Genomic DNA, 19333 nt, shown 5'->3' with positions numbered 1-19333 from the left:
GGCCCAAAGCCCTGTATCTTACTTTGCTCTAGCCCACTGCCACTGCATTTTTGTGGTCTTCCAAAAGTCTCAGAGTTTAAACATTTCAATTACAATTTCAATTATGTAAATCCATTTAGTTACTTTCTCCCTTAATTGTTGATGATGGGGGTAGGCAAAGGGGGTTGTTTGTATCTCTACCGCTGATTGAATTACTTAGGGGATTTGGATGACGTCCTGGAATTGTTAAATGGCATGACAGCCTAGTAGATATTTCAAGTTCAGATGGTTACAGGGAGGAAAAGCACTTTTCTTTTTGTCCTCTTGAATGAATACATTGAGCAGCCAGATGTTAAAATGGTTCGACTTACAGCTGAGTTTTTGTGGGAGGGTTTAAGATAGAAGGAACATATGTAATATATTTCAGTAAAAATAGAGTATATTATTTGGGGTTGAAGTATATCTTAAATACTATTCTTCAAGGTTGAAAAGTAGGAAATTAAAGGAAATAATCATTTTATCAGTTAACTATCCACAGATTACCCTCATCTCAAGTGACTTCCATAGACATTTGTTAAAATAGCAATGCTGGGATCAGGGGAGAAGGGGGAGGTTGTATAATAACAGATTCACCCAACTCTGGCTTCTTGATACATTTTCTGTCCCTCAGGCAAATCGGAGGTGGAAGAATGGTCAGACATGTACACTGTGACCAGTCAGCTGATGCTGAAGGTGCACAAGGAGGACGATGGGGTCCCGGTGATCTGTCAGGTGGAACACCCTGCAGTCACCGGAAACCTGCAGACCCAGCGGTATCTAGAAGTACAGTGTGAGTACCCGAGTATCTTATTGTGAGGGCATAGAGTAGCAGTTACATAAAAACATTTCAGATACTGTTTATTAGATGCCTTCATTTTCCATAGCATAGACTGAATTTTTATCTTGTTGTCTTGGTAGAAAAATAATCAAAGGATTATCTTTCTGAAATACTGTACTGCCATTTTACAAAGTGCCGATGAAGATTTGAGAATAGTACGTTTAACCCAAATATAAAAGTGAAATAATTCCAATCTGTTCCAACATATGACTGAATTAATTAATCTCTTTGAATATAGACTGTTATTATTTCTAACCTCAAAATCTAGGGTAATTTTTCTCCCTTTCTGTTAATCCCATGCTAGGTAATAACTTTTTTTAGAAGGGATTTTATTCCCATTCTACATCAGCATTTTGTTTTAAAGTGCACGTTCCCTTCCATTTTGCCGTAAATCATAGCAATGAGTTGAAAAGTCAAACTCTTTGGAATCATTGCCACAATCTTGATGCTTCGTCAATACAGCTAGATCACAGTGAGGGAGATTGTCTCCTTACTGTGCTCTGTGGACTGAATACCTTCTCCTCATCTCCTGTGGACCCTTCCACTTAAGAGGAAAAAAATCTGTTTTCTGCACAAAACCATTTTTGTGCCAATGTAGTAGCCAAGTAGCAAGCTTCTCACTTTTTATCAAAAGGCTTCTGTAACTTGGCCTCTGAAAAGTTCCAGGTGATGTTTGAATATGCACAGTGAAAACGTTACAGGAGTTTGGTTGGGGTGCTGGTGATTTGGTGTATTGTGAAGCAAAAGCATCACCCTCCATGAATGCGTGGATGAGTTTCCTAGGGCTTCCACAAACTGGTGGCTTCAAACAAGAGGCGTTTATTCTCTTGTACTTCTGGAGGCCAGAAGTCCAAAATCATGGTGTCGGCAGGACTGTACTCCCTCCGGAGATTCTAGGGGAAGATCCGTTCTTGCCTCTTTCAGCTTCTGGGGGCTCCAGGAGTTCTTCGGCTCGTGGCTTAATAACTCCATTCTCTGCCTTTGGCTTCACATAACTGTCTCCTCTTCTCTGTGTCTCTCTGCTCTGTGTGTTTCTCATAAGGACACTTGTCACTGGATGTAGAGCCCACCCGGGTAATCCAGAATGGTCTCATCTTAAGATCCTTAAGTTAATTACATCTGCAAAGACCCTTTTTCCAAATTAGGCCACATTCACAGGTTCTAGGAATTAGAATGTGGACATATCTTTGGGGGACACCATTCAACCCATACAATCTCTATCATATTTTTAAATTGCCTGAGCAAAACAGGGAACAGGGTTATAAAGCATTGCTTCTAAGAGACCATCCCATTCCAGCCTTTCCTTATTCTGTGAGATTGGCTCAATTTAACATTACATAATGCAGGTTTTTCTTGTTAATTCATTTCATCTACTTCATTATATAGCTTCATTATGGGCATCATGCTTATAATTTTCATATCACTAAAACTATTGTGGTGTAATGTCCCTATAATGGGAAAACAGAAATGATCAGATATTATCTAAATTAGCAGATAGTAGATTTCTTGTGACTTTGTTAATATGTAATTCATTTAAGCAAACTTAATATCCATTAACTTTCCTTGTAGGGGCCCATTAGCTTTAATAATACATTAGCTCCTTTGTGAATCCTGAGAAGATATTACCCCAGTTTCCACCCCTAAACTCTTTTAGCATTTTCCCAGAATATCTTTTAAATAGAATATAACCCCACCCACCTGCAAAGTTAAACTGATTCCCAAATACAAAATATTTCAAGTGCTATACCTCTTACCCACTGGAAAACTCGGTAATGATCCTTATAAGCTTTGTCTTCCATATTCTGTAGATTCAAGTGAGATTTGTCCTTCCAAGGAAAGGAATAAGGCTCCATATCTGAATCCCTTTGACTTCCATCAAACAAAGTATGACTAACTCTGAACTGTAGGAAGGTGACTCTGATGCCTTCCAGAAATGAGGATGCACCAACTGATCATTTTAAACTCTAACGAAGCACCTTTTTATGCGAGACTCTCTGTTCTTTTATCCAACATAAGTCATACAAATATTTTATCCTTGATATTCCATTTTTTTAATACATGTACAGCAAAAAATCTTTTTAAATAAAGGAAAGTTAAGAATTACAAAGCACTATATTAATCTGAATGGGAATTCAGGGTCTGGTTTGAAATCTTGAGTAAGGCTCTCTATGCTCAAGAAAGTCACCTGACAGTTCACTACCCTCCATTCCTAGAACACTACTGAGAACTTTGCAGCATCAGCCAGGAATTCCTTAAGTAGCTTCTTCAAATGTGATTGAAATTCTCTGTCCATCATTTCCTGCCTGCTTTACTCTCCTGGAACACCAGCAGTTCTGCTCATGCCCCAGAGGCCTGAAGCACTCGGTCATTGGGCCCTAAAGTCTGACCCCCGCCATTAGCCAGTACTGTTGGTGGCTCCTCTCCAGTCCCCCATAGCAGTCCTATCTTTGCAGACAAGCAGGACCATCCCTTGATGGCCATATGGAAGGAGGAGATGCTTGAATACATGAGACGCTTCGAATCCTTTGTTCCGTAGCCAATGGAGGTTGAATTATTTTGGATACCCTGTAAGGAGAACGTTACACCCCTATTTTTAAATTGACCCAAACCCTTGAAGTTCGCAGTTTTTAACCCTTTTAGGCTCATTGACCCCTTTAATAGAAATCCCTAGATAGCTATAGACCTAAAAAAAGATGAATAAAATCATGTAGTCACCATATTTTTCTTATAATCTAAGGAGTCCATTTTACCCCTCAGAGTTTTCCTAACTTCAGTTATTTGAGGGCCACTTTCACAAGTTTTGCCATATTCATGAATCATCTGTATTTTTACCTTATTTAGAATTTTTCTTTAAGTCACTTTATTGCTTTAACCCAATTAGGACCAATGTAAAAATATCTATTAAATTATTGATTTTATTTGTTGTGTATATTATGTCTAATAAGCATTAAAATAAATGTAGAACTATTCTTTTAATATCTTGTCCTTTGCCACCTAAAGAGATTTCTTACGCCATCCGTGGTAAACAATAGCTTATCACCGGGAAATACTGAGCCCATCCATGGACCTCAGATTCTACTCAGGGTAAATAAGACGACCGTGGGGTCAAATCTAACCCTGTATGATTGGTATTAAGTATGCTCACTTGGTTTAACCCTGGCCCACTTTGCTCCATGAAGGTTTATGGAAACTTCTCTCTACCTCATCTTAGACGAATAGGTATTAACCAGGATATGAACAGGGCTAAATGACAGATAATGGATTTGAATTCTGTATAAATTATATCCTTTTAAAAAATAATGTTAAAAAAGAAATGAATAACGAAAATCTGCATTATATGTCATTAAATTATCTTACTTTAAATAAGACAAGGAAAAAGGGGAGGAGGGATAAAAAGAAGGGAAAGGTTATACTTCTCCCTGTAAAATGGAGCGCTACCATATTGCATAGAAGACAAGGCTTGAGCTACAACTTGAAATTGCTTTTGTCTTGTGGATTTAAGTCCTAATTAACTGAACCGGAATTTTGCAGTGTTTGTTTGTTAGGACCCTTATTTGTGATACCAAGAGAAATTGTTGTGCCCAATTATGTGAAAAATCAGCCAGATGTGTATGCTGTCATACTTTTAATAATCCTTAAGTTTTCGGTGAGCACAGATATTAATTGTGTAATATGCATTGAAGTGATTAACATCAATGTAATTTATCATCTGGAGATTTCTGAACATAAATAAATGAGTTGTTTTGTTCAGCAAGGTGTTGACCCCTTCAGAATCAGTGAATTAAAGTCCCCCCCCTTTTTTTATTATAAATATGAAAGGCACCACAATCAGCCAAGTGTTCAGTTATTTGATTTTCTGGGGCATTAGCCGCTCTTGTTTGTGACATTTCCCTGTTGGGTGCTCGTTTGCAAGCTCATTAATAAGGTTTTCTCATAGGAACGTTGCCGGGAATGAAGAACATACAGTAGGGCCCTTAGTTTTCTAGCTTTCATTCTGAGACTCAGCAAGGGGACGGCAGCAGCACGCAGTTAAATGTTTAAAACAGAAAATAATTATGCTCACAAGCTGGAAGAGCTCAGAGCTCTCTTTCCTTAGACGTTATGCAGAGAACAGTTTTGCTTTTTAATGTTGTGAGCTATATGACCCTACAGTCTTTCTCTGCGTTTTTGCTTGCAAATGTCTGTACAGGTGGTGGTGCCCAAATTTACAACATTGTTGATTATAGCAGCGTGTGATACGATTGTAGCACAGTTAGTAGAGCTTCAGATCTGAGGGAATGTACTCTTGTCAAATAAAAGCCTGTTTAAATGAGAACAGTTCACCGTCTGAGCATTAAAAGAAAACTGTCTAAATAGCATCAAGGTGGCAACACATGGCTACATAAGCTGGGAATTCAAAGAGAAGCGATGACCCTCAGTGTGGAATTCAGATTGCTGGGCGCAAGCGAGGAAAGCCTTCCTCTGACTGAGGCAGACACGAAGCTCTTGCGTTACTGCTGCGTGGCTTTTGCTTTCACCCATCGTATCCTTGCTCTCTACCACGTTTTGCAAAAATCCTCATTTTCTGAGGGTTTTGTATGTGTGCATATTTGAAAAAAAAAGGAAAAACAATTCAGAGATGAGTTTTGAAAGGGAGAATGAAAACAAAGACTCCAGAAGTGGGTGTTTGAATGCCTTCCCTGCTCTGATTATCATCTGACAGTTAATCGTGTACGTGGGCATCATTTTCAAAATGAGTTTTATTGACTGGATGTAGCCAGGTATTTTATAAATCCATAGTTCTGTTCATCCAAGGTCCAGAGAAGGGTAGACTTTTTTTTTTCTTTTATTCCCTGAACTGGGGGAAAATTGGGCATTGAGGAGATGATCAAAACCTGTTCTTTATCTGTGCCAAAATAAATGTTTCTCTGGTATCGATAGTGCCCTGCAGTGAAGAGGAGAGGAAAACCTGGAAATCGGAAAATCTTTCCTATTTGGAGTGGAGGATAACACTTAGTTTCCAAGAGCAACTCCTGTATCACATTCTCCCCCATCAATTCTGTTCCCAGGTTGTATACTTCAAAGCATAATAGCTGGCGTTTTCAGATTCGGCCTGTTTCCCTCTGATCTCCAGTCCCCCTTTCAACAGAATATGGTCTTCCTCCCATTCTCCCTTTCATTTTTTTTAAACCAGTGAATTGAGTTTCAGGGAGGTTATTTCAGTATTTATTATTCTTTGCGAGAAATAATCAAGGCATGGAGAACCCCTGATTGAAGCTAATTTTTTAACCTATTATTTGTTGTGTTAACACAGAATAATGTTGCTTCCAAGTTCCTGATATTATAAGCACTATAGATTGTGAGCGATACAATCTGCAGTACCAAAGAGGGCAGGAGGCCAAATAACCAATATTCAAAATACAAAGAGTGAACACTGGACAAAAACATTGTGAGCAAGGCTTGAATGACCCTTAAGGGGATAAGCCTTTGCCTTCACACCTGCCTTCTGGAGACCCGCCCTGCAGAAAGGGGTCTGTTATACTAAAGACCATCTTCCCACATCTCAGTGACCTTAATGTATTTATAAAAGCGGTGTCTGTGTGGCTGTGGACATCAAATACTTACATAGTGAAACGAGTCTTCTAATGTACATGCTTCACTTAATGGTTTTTAACTCAAGGTCAAATTTTGATTCTGTGGAAGGTTAAGTGGTTGTGAAGCTGGCATCTACGAATCTAAAAAGGATAGTCAGACAACACCCTTTATGATTTCCCTTAAGATACCACTTTGAGATACACAAGAAGTATTAATATTAAATAAATGTGTAGTAAAACAGAAGTACATAAACCAGAACACCTGGGCTGAACCTCAGGTTTTTGGGAGCTGGCTTGACCTTCCAAAAGAAAAACACAGTTATATTTTGTGATGAGGGCTAAGATGGATTCATGCTCTGATTTTTTTTTTTTAAATCAGTAGTAGAACTAGGAGTAGAAGTCCATACCCCAATATTTCTCCCCCTTCTCATGCGCTCACTCCTTCATTCATTCATCCAGCAAATATGCATTGAGTGCCTATTCTACCTCAGGACCTGGCACTGTTCTAGTTACCAGCAATTCAAAAACCAAAACAAAACAAAAAAATACTTGTCTTACAGAGATAACGTTCTTGTGCAGAAAATCTTGCTATAAGGATTTGCTTTTTTTTTTTCAACTGTCAACCAGAAAAACAGAGCTATAAGGATTTTCTTGCCCTCTTTTTGCTTTCGAATTTTAAAGATGTCTTCCACGATATGGAAGAATGCTCTGTGAGTATGTACCCCATTTAAAAGCATTGGGAACATAACTTTCTGCCACAACGTTGCAGAATAAAATTTGATTCTGTTGGGTAAACAGGAATTGTAATATCCACAAAACTACTTGGAAGTTGCAGCAGGAGGAGATTGCATGGTACTGTGGAGATGTGACACATCTCTTTGGTCCTACATCAGTCCCTCCAGATTTGACTCATCCCACTCACAATCATAGTTCAGCCCTCCTCGAGAAGTGCAGTTTAAGTACTATGATTCATATAACAGATGTAACAGCAGGAGGTCCTTCACCTTGCAAACAAACAAAACAAACGGCAGTGAAAATTATTCATGAATGTATTATGACAATAGAAAGCAAACCTTTTGCAAGATGTTCTTTTTAACTCCTCTGAAAGCTCTGTGTGACTCTGTTCTCTCACCAATCCCAATCACCTTGTATTGCTAGACATTGCCCTCCTTTAGTTACAAAGCTGTCTTCTCCCAACAATTTAGACAGCCATATTGTAGGGGTTGATTCTTGCTTTGAGCTCAAACAGCTTCTAATACTCACGAAATCTAAGGTTAATCTTTGTATTGTCGTTCTACTCCAAACTGCAATAATCCTCCATGATTGACAAAGACTCTTCAGCCAATGCTTCCTCACTTGAATGCACACGGGCTGACCCAAACCCTCTACCCAGCCATTCCGATGTCATCTGTGCCCACACTGCCCTTGAGTTCTCCCTGGTAGAACTTAAAACAATCCACACTTCATCCACAGGCATCAAATCCCACACTGATTGGTGTATCAGAATAGTGGGTGCAATCTCAGTAAGAAACAAGAAGAGCCTATGTCCCAAATTCAGTTGCAGGAACTGATTTGCACTCAGGCCCTTGGGCCTGGTTGCAGGAAGCATGTCAAAGAGCATTTGATGCCCCTCATTCCCTGATTTAGAAATTCTCAGGAAGGGAGGGAAGGTGGTGGGAGCCCCTACAATAACAGAACTCCTGCAGGGATACCTCCTGCCAGGATAGCAGGATTGCCTTCCGCCCTTGCCTCAGGTCCCCTCCTCTCTGCTACAGGGGAATGGTGAAATCCCAGTCAAAAGGAAAATGCATAGTCCTTTTTCTAAAAATTAAAAAATACGAAAACCTGATACATTAGTGTTTGGATCTAGAGAGGAGACTATGCCTTTTCATTTACATAGGAAATTAAAATCCAGGTTACGGAATCTTGAGTTTCATCTTCTGAAAAGATCACAGAATGTGGTGCAAGGTCACATTGGCATGAAATCAATTGTAATCTGCCAGCAAGCCATTCTAACCTCTTTAAGAGTTTCCTTTTATATATTTTTTTCCCTTTATAGAGAGAGCAAAGTACATTTAAACAAAGTCTCATCAAATCAGAATGTCTTTCTAATATTATTTTTTTAATTGGTTGCTACTGTAGTGTGACCTAAAGCCTCCTGGTATTTAACCCTCTGTGCAACTTTGACTAATGAACAAATTTTGTCTGCTATAGCAGTCTTGCTAAATATCTTTTATGAGGTTTTAAAAAAATTACAATGTATTATGAAAACCTCAGATCCTTCAACCTAATTGATTGGGTGTTGGTGATGCCATCTCTATAACTGTAATGTTCCTTAAGTGCACAGACCTAACTATTTTTCTTATTTTTATATAGCAGTTCCATTTTATAATGACATTAAGCCATTCTGCGCAGTACATTTCAGGACAGTTATTGCATTTGAGTAGCAAGCGTCATCTGGCTTTTAGCCTTGTGCCTTACAACACCAACCGAGGCGTAAAACGATCCCCTAGAATATGTACTAGGCTTTACCTCATTACTTAAAAATAAATCTTGGAGGTTGGTTCTGTTTCAGAAAAGATTTGGTGGGTTATAACATTTGATTTATGAACATAGTTTAAATATAAATGATGAGCTCTGGGCTATTCAATCAGCCATCTGGATTGTTTGGTATTTTGACATATTCCTACTGTAGTCAGGATATTCATGGGAAAATTTAACGTCCCAGAGTTCTAGAGGTGCCAGTGGAATCCCAGGGTTTCTATTCCACCTGTTGAGAATTCTTAAGTTCCTTTTTCAAGACAGAGGAAGGGGAACAGAATCTGTAAGTTTCCATCACCCAGGGATGAATCTTGGCACATAGACCTTTCATTTGGTTCCTAGGCTGGGTGTGAAGATAGCTCAGCTGCGTATGGTCAGATAATATGCCTATAAATACTCCGTGTGTCAACAGAGGGAGACGTTTTTCTGTATAATATAAGAAAGATTAATGTTTACCTTTTCAGCCAGCTATTAAGGTAACTGTGGCAGCTGTACCCATGAGTAGATGGTAGATGTTTCTCCAGAAATTTGAAGAGTAAATTGGGAAAGTCAGCTATCAAAACTGAAGGTGTATTTTCTATGAGTTTTAGTATATGATTCTTAAAATAAATTCCAGGTACCATAGCAGGTCCTTAGGCTTGTTCTTCCTAATTTATGTAATAGACAACTGGTAAACAGCTCATTAGGAACATAAAAAAGCATTTAACTGAAACAAACTTAGTGGTACCGAAGAGGCAGGGTGGATTGGGTTTTTCAACACTGTCTTTATTATTAATGGAAGTTGAGCATGTAAAACCCTTAGTGCACCATGCTGAAAAATATGCCCTCTCTATTTGCTTTAAATTACACGAGAAAGGAGGGGGGAAAAAACCTTCCACATAGGCCAACAAGCATTCTGCTTCTCCTTAATTAATGGGCCAAAGTCAGCAGTGCATGAAAAATGCAGCCCCTACCATGGATCAGAGATTAACCTATAAGCAACTGTTACATTTCAGCCCAAATTTTGGGCTTTAAATTTAGCCTCACCCAGAATGGTTCATGGGTAAGAATGGCAGAGGTCCCCTAACCAGGAACTCCGTAAGTGCTGCTGTTTCTGAGTATGAACTATGAGGCTGGAAGTCTTTTGTTATCCATGTGTTCAGTGCCATAACCTTCTCCCACTAATTTTTTTCTTACCTTTTTTAAATAATTACCTAGCTCTGTGTGTGTGTGTGTGTGTTACACCACCAAAAATAATAGACCCATGTGTGTTGCCCAGCAGTTGTAGCCTACGATGTGGTCTCTATCTCTAAAAGGGAGAGGAGCCCTTGCTACAGCCTAGCAGCCAGTGCTAGTTCAAGGTCATCGTGTTTATCCTTATTTCTGCCTTTCCTTAATGGCTACCTTCCCAACCCAGTTATCAGTATCTGGAAACCTCTATGCCATTTTGCTCTGAAACATTTTCTTTGCCAGCACGTCCAAGAATAGAAGCGTATTACTTGCAGGGGTCAGCTGGAGCTTCTGGGCTTGTTAACGTTACGTTCTCTGGCAAGTGACTTAGCGTCTCAGAAAGCGCTACCAATTCACAGTGTGCAGTGCACACTGGTGGGTGTACAACGGGGCTCTTTTAAAAGGTTTTGAATGCCACATGGTTTTCAGAGACATGAGAGAAAAATCTGAGATCGGAAAGAGACTATAAAAATGCATTTGGAAAGCAGCCATCTCTAGAGAGGACTTCCTTGTGCAGCTTATGTAGCTGTGTACAGGGCGAGACTGGTTGAGCCCGGCCATATTTCTGTCTTCTCCCTCATTCCATAGGATGAATGTTAATGAGCTCACCACTGCTTGTAAAAGGCCAAGGGGCTGTTGTTTAGGTGGTATGATTGTCTGAGAAAGTAAAACTATGGTAATTGTTTTGACCTTTCAGCCAACTGATGTCTTGCCCTCTCACATTTATTACTCTTGGGTACATTTCCAAAAATATGCATTTATAAAGCCACAGAATTAAATGAGAAAAACTGATTTAGGGATTAATAGCTTGTTAGTTCAACATAGAAAAAAAAAATCTGCTAATTCCATTCCAGGTTTATTTGTAAATGTATTTGTATATGTATCTGTGTTAATTCTAACTTCTTTGACTTCTCTTCTATTCCCTTCACCTCCCATCATTCATCTCCCATTCCTATACCCCCACACAAGCACATAGTTTTAAGTAGCTAGTAGAAAGAAGAATGCTTACATCACTTACCCAAGCATTTCACTGCATTAGGAAGCTGCACTTGGCTTTAATTATGAATTGCCATTGGGAAATTTAGTTTTGAAACAGAAATCCATCCCAACATACATTCCATGGGGCTCTCATTCGGTTATCTCTGTGATCTTGGATGAGTATCTTCATTCTGTGCGTACCAGAGTTCTCATCCCTAAAAGTGGGCTTACTCTACCCCCAATGATGGTTCCTATGATAGTAGGCTCCGAGTAAATGTTAGTGTCCTCTCTTCTTAAACGGTTACACTGAGATGTCAAAGGGTTTCATTAGAGGCCAGCAAAACCTCCCAGTTCTTTCTTCTTAAAGCCACTGGAGTGGAATTCAGAAGTTCTGCCTTTCCTATTTGAAAACAAGAGCAGAGAAGAGGCAAACTTATTAATATGCAGTGTCACAACTTATTGTCACATAGTAATATATGATATATGATAAAATGTATCAATTCTGAGCACCACAAATATCTGTGGCTTCACCTCAGCATGAAGGCAAATGAGTTTCCTTTAGCTTGAGTGAGTTTGGAGATAAACTTCAATGTAACAAAATGTATTTCACAGGAAATGTTTGATGTGGCGCAGTTGGCTTATGAATCTCTTATCTATTCGCGGTTCACTCCTTAGAGTTATTAGTCGATTTAATTTAAGCAAATGCCAGGATTACTAACTAATTAGAAGGGTGTTACTGAAGGCTTGCGGATGGGAGAGAGTAAGTGCTGGTACTGTGGGTTTTGAGGCAGCATGCACGTCTGATTTTGCCTGACGATACCATTTGCTAAACATTATACTTTGTGTTGTTGTCACACAGATAAGCCTCAAGTGCATATTCAGATGACTTATCCTCTACAAGGCCTAACCCGGGAAGGGGACGCGCTTGAGTTAACATGTGAAGCCATCGGGAAGCCCCAGTAAGTTCTGAAGGCCAAGGTTGGCAGAGGGTCATGAGCAGTAAATGTCACAACACAGAGATGTGCGTTCACAACTCATTGGCCTGTCACCTGTCTCCTGCTGCAAGGGATGGAAGATTCTCAGGAAATAAAGAATATTCAGTGAAAGAGGGAATAAATATCTGTGGTTCGTTATGGTCAGGATTGGGAGAAAAATTAAATGCCAGCTAAGATTGAAATCTCAGCTAATTCTATTTTATTATCATCAACATGATTGTCAGGACTATTTTCTCTCACACACAAAAAAATAATCCTAATAAATTTTTAGTGTGCCCACAATCTAATGATATATCTGCCACCTTCTGTGTTAATGTCTAAGCCGCTGGAGAAATGGTTTTCAGACTTACGTGAAGCTGCTATGTTTAGGGCCAGCTGTAGGAAAATGAATTTGCCCTGCCTTTAATTTTATATCTCCTTCCCTCAAAGAAAAGTGTCATATTTAACTCCTAGAAATATTTTTGTTGTAAGGAAAGGTTCAGGAACTTTTCTCAAGGAGGATATATACACCATTGCATAAGAGAAAAAGAAGAACCCACTAAGATTCTTATTTTATGGAAAGTATAAAGGCACTATTTCATTTGCCCTACTAAATGATCCAACGTGAAGTGGAGGAACTACACGTATTATCACTAATACAGCAAAAAAGCCACATGGCGGAACCACATGAAATATTATTGTTTACTTGGTGGAGGGGAGGTTTTTCGTCTTTCTAGCAAAGATTGTTTTTAACTGTTTCTTGGGGGAAATACAACCCAGGGAATCAGAAAATGGAAGAATGTGTCAATGTCGGGGTTAAGGGCACTCAAACGTCAGTGGTACCCAACAAAAAACAGCACTGAGCTCCCTCTGCTGTCTCTGTGGTATGATTTGTTTTTTCCTCAGAGAGTTTTGCTAACCAGCGTCATCACAGTTTTCATATACAGAACTCAGAGCATCATAACAAAGCTTCCCCCAAAATCTCTGGAAAGAAATCTCCCCACTGCGGCTAAGGAATGACGTATGACAACAGACCAGAGAACCACAGGGGAGCCTGGCTGCTGTCGGTTCCCCCTTCTCATTTCAACCCTCCCTAATTTGAGCTTGCCTCTCCATGGGCTAGAATTTCCTTGTGTCTGTTCTAACCATGTGGAGTTTTAAAGATGACCTTTAGGAGGTGGGAGGGGGTCTTGGTTCTGTTTTGCTTTCCCTCTGGTGTTCCCAAGTTATTTGGTTTTGAATGCTTCAAGCTTCAGCAGAGCGGTCTTTTTCTCTTTTGAGCGCTGCCAAAGATTCAGACCTTTCTTTTTGTAAACTGTTTGAATTATGCCCTAATTAGCAGCTTACCTTTTTCCCAAAACAATCCAATGGAGGGGAAAAAAAAAATTCTCAGAGGCCTCTTGCCACTGCAACACCTATATTCAGCCACATTAACCACATTTACAATGTATGGCTTGCAAACCTATATTTTGTTTTTGTATTTTTCCCCTGAAGAAGGTACTGTGTTCAATTGAATGTGCCGTGAGGACAGTAAATTACATGTTTCCTCCAGGACATTTACACCAGCGAGGTATTTGTTTGTTCCTCTCAAATAGGTACTGGTATATGGTTGTGTGAGCAAGCTTGCATTACTCTGCTGCTATCCCTTCTAGCATATTACCTATTTATTTTCTCAAGAAATTGCATACAATAAAAATGGTAATTTAACTTGCCATTAAATGTTGTGAATATTCTCAGCACTTACCCCCACTGATTGTTTCAGCTGTCAAGCAGCAGGACATTAGGTCTGATTGCCAGACAGACCCATTTGCCATCGCCTACGAGGAGGACATATGCAGTACTAATTTTTAAATAATTTACTGGGTTGTGATGACAAACCCATGTGTAATTAAAGAAAAATTGTAACTTCACATCCTATTTGAAAATTGGAATGCTACTTGACAGGCCTAACTTGAGTATCCGTTCATCATTAAGCACGGGTCTCTTGTCATGGCACTGTTCCTAGAGGTAGCCGTAGGAACTGGAAGGAAGTCACTTCTGCGCTGGAATCTCTTTTGTCCTTCCTTTAAATCAAAAGTTTTCAAATTCTTTTCCACAGAGGTTGCACTAATGTTCAGTGCCACCAGCAGTATAAGAGTGTTCCTGTCTCTCCACATCCTCGCCAGCATTTGTTGTTTTGGGATTTTTCGATAGAGGCCAATCTCACTGAGGTTAGGTGATATCTCATTGTGGTTTTTAATTTGGAAATACCTCAAAGAGCTAAAAATAGAAATACCATTTGATCCAGCGATAGCACTATTAGGCATCTACCCAAAAGAGCAAAAAACATTCTATGATAAAGACATCTGCACCTGAATGTTTATGGCAGCACAATTCACTATTGCAAGGATGTGGAAACAATCCAAGTGCCCGTCAATTCATGAGTGGATTATTAAAATTTGGTATATGTATACAATGGAATATTACTCAATCGTAAGAAATGACAGTGATCTAGCACCTCTTATACTTTCCTGGATTAAACTTAAGCCCATTATCCAAAGTGAGGTACCACAAGATCGGAAGAATGTACTCCACTTATACTCGCCATCAAATTGGTACTAACTGATGAACACCAGGGTGCTCACATGGCAGTAATACTCTGCAGGGATTAGGGGGATGGGGGCGTAAACCCACAACTAAAGGACACGGGGAGCACTGTAGGAGGGAAGGGCATGCCTCTTACCCTCGCTTGGGTGAGGCAAAGACATAAAGTGTAACCATAATGTTTGTACCCTCACAATACCCTGAAATAAAAATAAATAAAATAAAATTAAGAAAACAAAAGTTTTCAGGCACAATCTTAAATGTGGCCTCGATTTCATAGTAGATTGAGGGAGATGCATTGAAAAACGAAAGCTTTAATTCAGTGAGTCTGAAAGATACTTGGTGTGTGTGCATTTTTGGCTCTGGTGAATCCTGTAAAATTTGCTTTTTACGGATGGATACAAATGTGGTACTTTAACTCCCCAAAACAAACTTGTCTCTGATGAGCAAGTGCCGTAGGACCTGATGAATCCATGTGGAGATGCATTCCATGGCGGTTAACCTGGGAGTCCTACCCCAAGCTTGGGGGACTGCAGGTGCACACACGGGGGGAAAGTCCTCACAATGTGTGGACCTTGGAGAGCCAGTCAAGAAGGGCAGTTTGCCAAGGAACAGACAGACAAGGTGGACCAGGGCACCAGAGAGAACAGTGGCTTCTTGGATAGGGGGAGGCAGGTTATCGGGGAGGGTTTAAGGGGAGAAGAAATGATTGCATCTTCCCAGAATCAGAAGTGGTTTTTCAAACAGCAGAGGCCAGAAGAAAGTGCTATTCAGATGTAAAAGTCTATTCCTTTTGGTGAAGCTCAAAATCCATTTAAAAATCACAAGTGGCTTCTAAGCAAGTCTTAGGGTATTAGTAACCATTGGATGAATGCATGTATCACTAGCCAAGAACTTGATTTTTTTTTCCTAATTAATGAGATGATTAAGAATGGGTGAGCTCTATCCTGTCTGAGTTGGTGTGAAGCCACACAGCAGGGCATATAAGTAGGGCACATGGGTTTATTTGCCGATTTGTTGAAGATGAATTAGAAACTAGTAAGACTCCTGCTTGTGGTCTGTTCAGAGTTTTTCAACACCTGAACATTTTTTTTTAAAAAAATTTGTATTCCAAACAGATTTTTGGAGACTTCAGGGTTGTAATTCCGTGAGCTTAAAATATCTCCAGTAGGTCCTCTTTAATTGTGTCACCCTGCATGTGATTCATTTAACGCGTGGGTGAGAAGTTTGATGCAGACGTCTTGGTGGGAAATAATAATGCAACGTGTCTTTCTCCCCTCTGCGCTGCAGGCCTGTGATGGTAACTTGGGTGAGAGTCGATGATGAAATGCCTCAACACGCCGTACTGTCTGGGCCCAACCTGTTCATCAATAACCTAAACAAAACAGATAACGGTACATACCGCTGTGAAGCTTCAAACACAGTGGGGAAAGCTCACTCGGATTATATGCTGTATGTATACGGTACGTGAGAAGATAAAATGCTCTTCTACTAGAGTCATTCACATGTAGCTGCTGCTTATGATTCACTCCCAAAGCTTTTGGTCAAGTTGAAAACCAAAAACCGGTTGGTTTCCTTCAAGAACTTTAAGAAGCCTGGCCTGAGGTGGACCCTGCTGTCTCCACCTGGGGGGCGGTGACTTTTCCTCTCTCTCTCTCTCTCTAATCGTGGGAATTTCCCACCAGATTACAGTCCCTGGTCATGCTGAGGAGGAAAGCTGTGTCCTCAGGCACAAGCCATGGAGATTATGTGAGAAGTAATAACTGAGAGATTCAGCCTTACCAATTAGTGGCTTTTCAGCTCAGAAAGTTTATTCCCAGTGGTATTTTTTCTGATACCTGGGCTAACCTTTCTCCTGCTTTGATGAGCAGAACTATTCTATTTTCAGCATGAAGCTATTAAATTCCAAAAGATGTTGCAAGCCAGTAAATACTCAGAACAAATACAAGGTCCTTGGGTGCTACACAAACCATCTATACCTACAGCTTTGGACACAAAAGCCTTGTTTTTTTTAAATTTGTCTATTTTCTTAATATCTTTTTTATAGGATTATTAAAACATAACATCATGAATTTCATTCTCTAATCAACAGACATTTATTGAGCATGTACTATGTTGCAGGCATTTAAACTTATCTCCCATTTATATCTTATGGCTGATTTTGTGTGTGGTGAATATTTTCTATTTAGTTGAGGAGTGCATGCCCTCTCTAGTTTGCTGGTATCATTTTATGATATCAAATTTAGTCTATTCTGTCCAAGAGTTTAGTTAGCTTTATATCAAGAAAAATAGTCATGAACTGACATGACACAGAATGGGTAACCAGATACATCAGAATTTCAATGTGTCATAAATATTTGAATGTGTATGTGACAGGAGCCATTTCTGTCTTCATGTCAGTAGTGTAAATAATCTAAGTATATATGAACGTGTGCACAGACACATAAATTATATACGTATGGAATATCTACACCATGATTTCTTAGAACATGGGTACTTTCCTTATGAAGAAAACAGGAGTGGCAGTCTTTTTAATCAAGTAGAAGCATGCTTTACACCATATCTACATGGATATTAAAATATAATCCTTAGCCTATACCTGAGGGGTTTTTCCCCTTAGCATACTGCAAAATTAGAAGATCACATCTAATCATGTTATTTGTAGACTTCTGAAGTATGTTTTCTTTGCACACTCCCAACACTGTCTGTGGTTCACACGTAATAACACTCATTCTCCCCAGTAGTTAAGGAAGTCCACGCGAAGGCTCTTCCGTGTAGGCGAGAGGGGCGCAGCGTGCCCTGTTTTCAGTTGCTGGGACGCAGAGCCACCTCTGCTCAGACTGTTCAGCAGGGGTGGAAGGTAAATTCCTCCCTTCCGTTTCTGCCTGTGCCCTCTTCACACCACGGGCTGTGCCTCCTGGGAGTCCCCTACGTTGCTGTGGCCCGGGTTTACGGACTTTCAGTCCAGCTCTTTTTACAAACTGTAGATTTTAAAGAGCAGTGACCAGTCTATTTCTACCAGTCTATTTTATGCTTTTCTCATTTAGAAGACTAAGTTATTTGGAAAAGCGACTTTGATTTATTGTACCTACTGCTCCTGCATCTCAAGATGAGAAGCAGTTTGTGGATTTGATGGACAGATAGCTATATTTGAATAATTTTGGATAGTAGCTTATAGCATAGCATTTACTGAGTGCTCACTTTGTTCCATGCCCTGTGGTGACAGTTTTACATTCATGATTTCATCTAATCTCTACAATAACGCCATGAGGTAAACATTATCATCATCCCATTTTACAGATGATAAAATGGAGTTTAGAAAGGCTGCAACTTTGCCCAACTTCACCAGGTTACTAAATATGTTTTAGAACCATGATACTTTGACTCTAAAGTCCACAGCAAAGTTTTTCTCTGTAAATTGTCTTATTCTCACTTCTTCCCAATAGAACAGTTCCCTCCAATATGAGATAGTCCTCTTGGAATAAACTCTGTGGCCCAGAGTGCATTATTTGAAAGCCAAGAAACATAGGGACCCACCTGTTTAGGCAGAGACAGCAACATACGTATCTCTTCCTAGCCCAAGATGGTTGCACCTCTCCTTGTCTCAGGATTTGACAGATCTACAATATACGACCTACCTTCCTTAATCAATACTAGTAGCCATACTTGGAACGATAGGCCAGCATAGTAACCTGAGGTATTACTATTAAATATCCTAGCAATTTGTGAAGGTAGTGGGTGGATTTTCTTTCCAAAGATTATTTATTATAGTACTACAGTAATTGTCGAAGTACTTTATGAACTAGAAGTTGACATCCCTCTAGAATGTTGGATTTTCTGGAAGTAAGTTCTGTCTATGAAGAATCTAGCTGGTTAGTGCCTGGGCCCCGATTGGTTTTGTTCTTTTAGCCTCTACGTGTCAAACACAGCTCATTAGCTCAGACTCTGTATTTTCTTACATAATGGCCTTACATTGCTCTTCCTGCTACAGATGATCTAAGCACTGAGGTTATACCTGTTAGTAGAATCTAATTCATTCAGGTCACTTGAGCTAGATGTGAAGGACAACAGTGGCCCCAGTAGTGACGAAGATAATTGAAAGTGTGTGATTGTCACAAAGTCGGAGGGACCGGTGACCTTTCTCTGAAGTCTGTGCCCTCGTTAGTCTGGTCCACCCACCCCTTGGTTCGTAATCATATTTGCAAATCACCTTCAGGTCCACTTTTCTTATATTGTGGACATCACACACTTTATGCCAATCCGTTTAGGAATAGGTACAGAAATAAGATTATAGGATAACAAGGGGAAGTCTGCCAGGTACAAATGTTCTTTTTTGATGGTAAATATTATAATTCAGGCAAAATAGAAAAACCACATTAACTGGCCCCACGCTGGGCAGCAGGCACCTCTGTGGGTGCAATTTTGTTGTGTAGTGGAGGGAGCAGGTGTCTTTAGTACCGGGCATGGGGGTCAGTGCACCTGCTCCATCTGTATCGGCAGCAGCACCTGCAGCAGGTATTGTAGGTGCATCCAAACGAGTTGCCAGGTCACAAAATGCTTCCACACCTGTGGCCTCCATAAAAAGTGGGAAGGAGCAAGACCGAACATACTACCTGAAT

At 39.9% G+C, this 19333-nt stretch overlaps 1 protein-coding gene across 2 annotated transcripts in view; it reads left to right on the top strand.

Annotated features, from left to right (window-relative positions):
- Positions 1 to 19333, top strand: part of CADM1 (cell adhesion molecule 1) — a 416015-nt gene that overhangs the window by 355268 nt on the left and 41414 nt on the right. For both annotated transcript variants that reach the window (XM_012659205.1, XM_012659204.1), the window contains exons 5-7: positions 650 to 808; positions 12017 to 12116; positions 16005 to 16177. In XM_012659205.1, the coding sequence (XP_012514659.1) occupies positions 650 to 808; positions 12017 to 12116; positions 16005 to 16177 (432 nt within the window). The remainder of the gene's footprint in view (positions 1 to 649; positions 809 to 12016; positions 12117 to 16004; positions 16178 to 19333) is intronic.

The sequence above is a fragment of the Propithecus coquereli genome, unplaced genomic scaffold, assembly GCF_000956105.1.
Source record: "Propithecus coquereli isolate 6110/MARCELLA unplaced genomic scaffold, Pcoq_1.0 Scaffold6, whole genome shotgun sequence".
Lineage (NCBI taxonomy): Eukaryota > Metazoa > Chordata > Mammalia > Primates > Indriidae > Propithecus > Propithecus coquereli.
The sequence above is the reverse complement of the archived record's forward strand: the minus strand, read 5'-3'. Positions and strand labels throughout refer to the sequence as shown.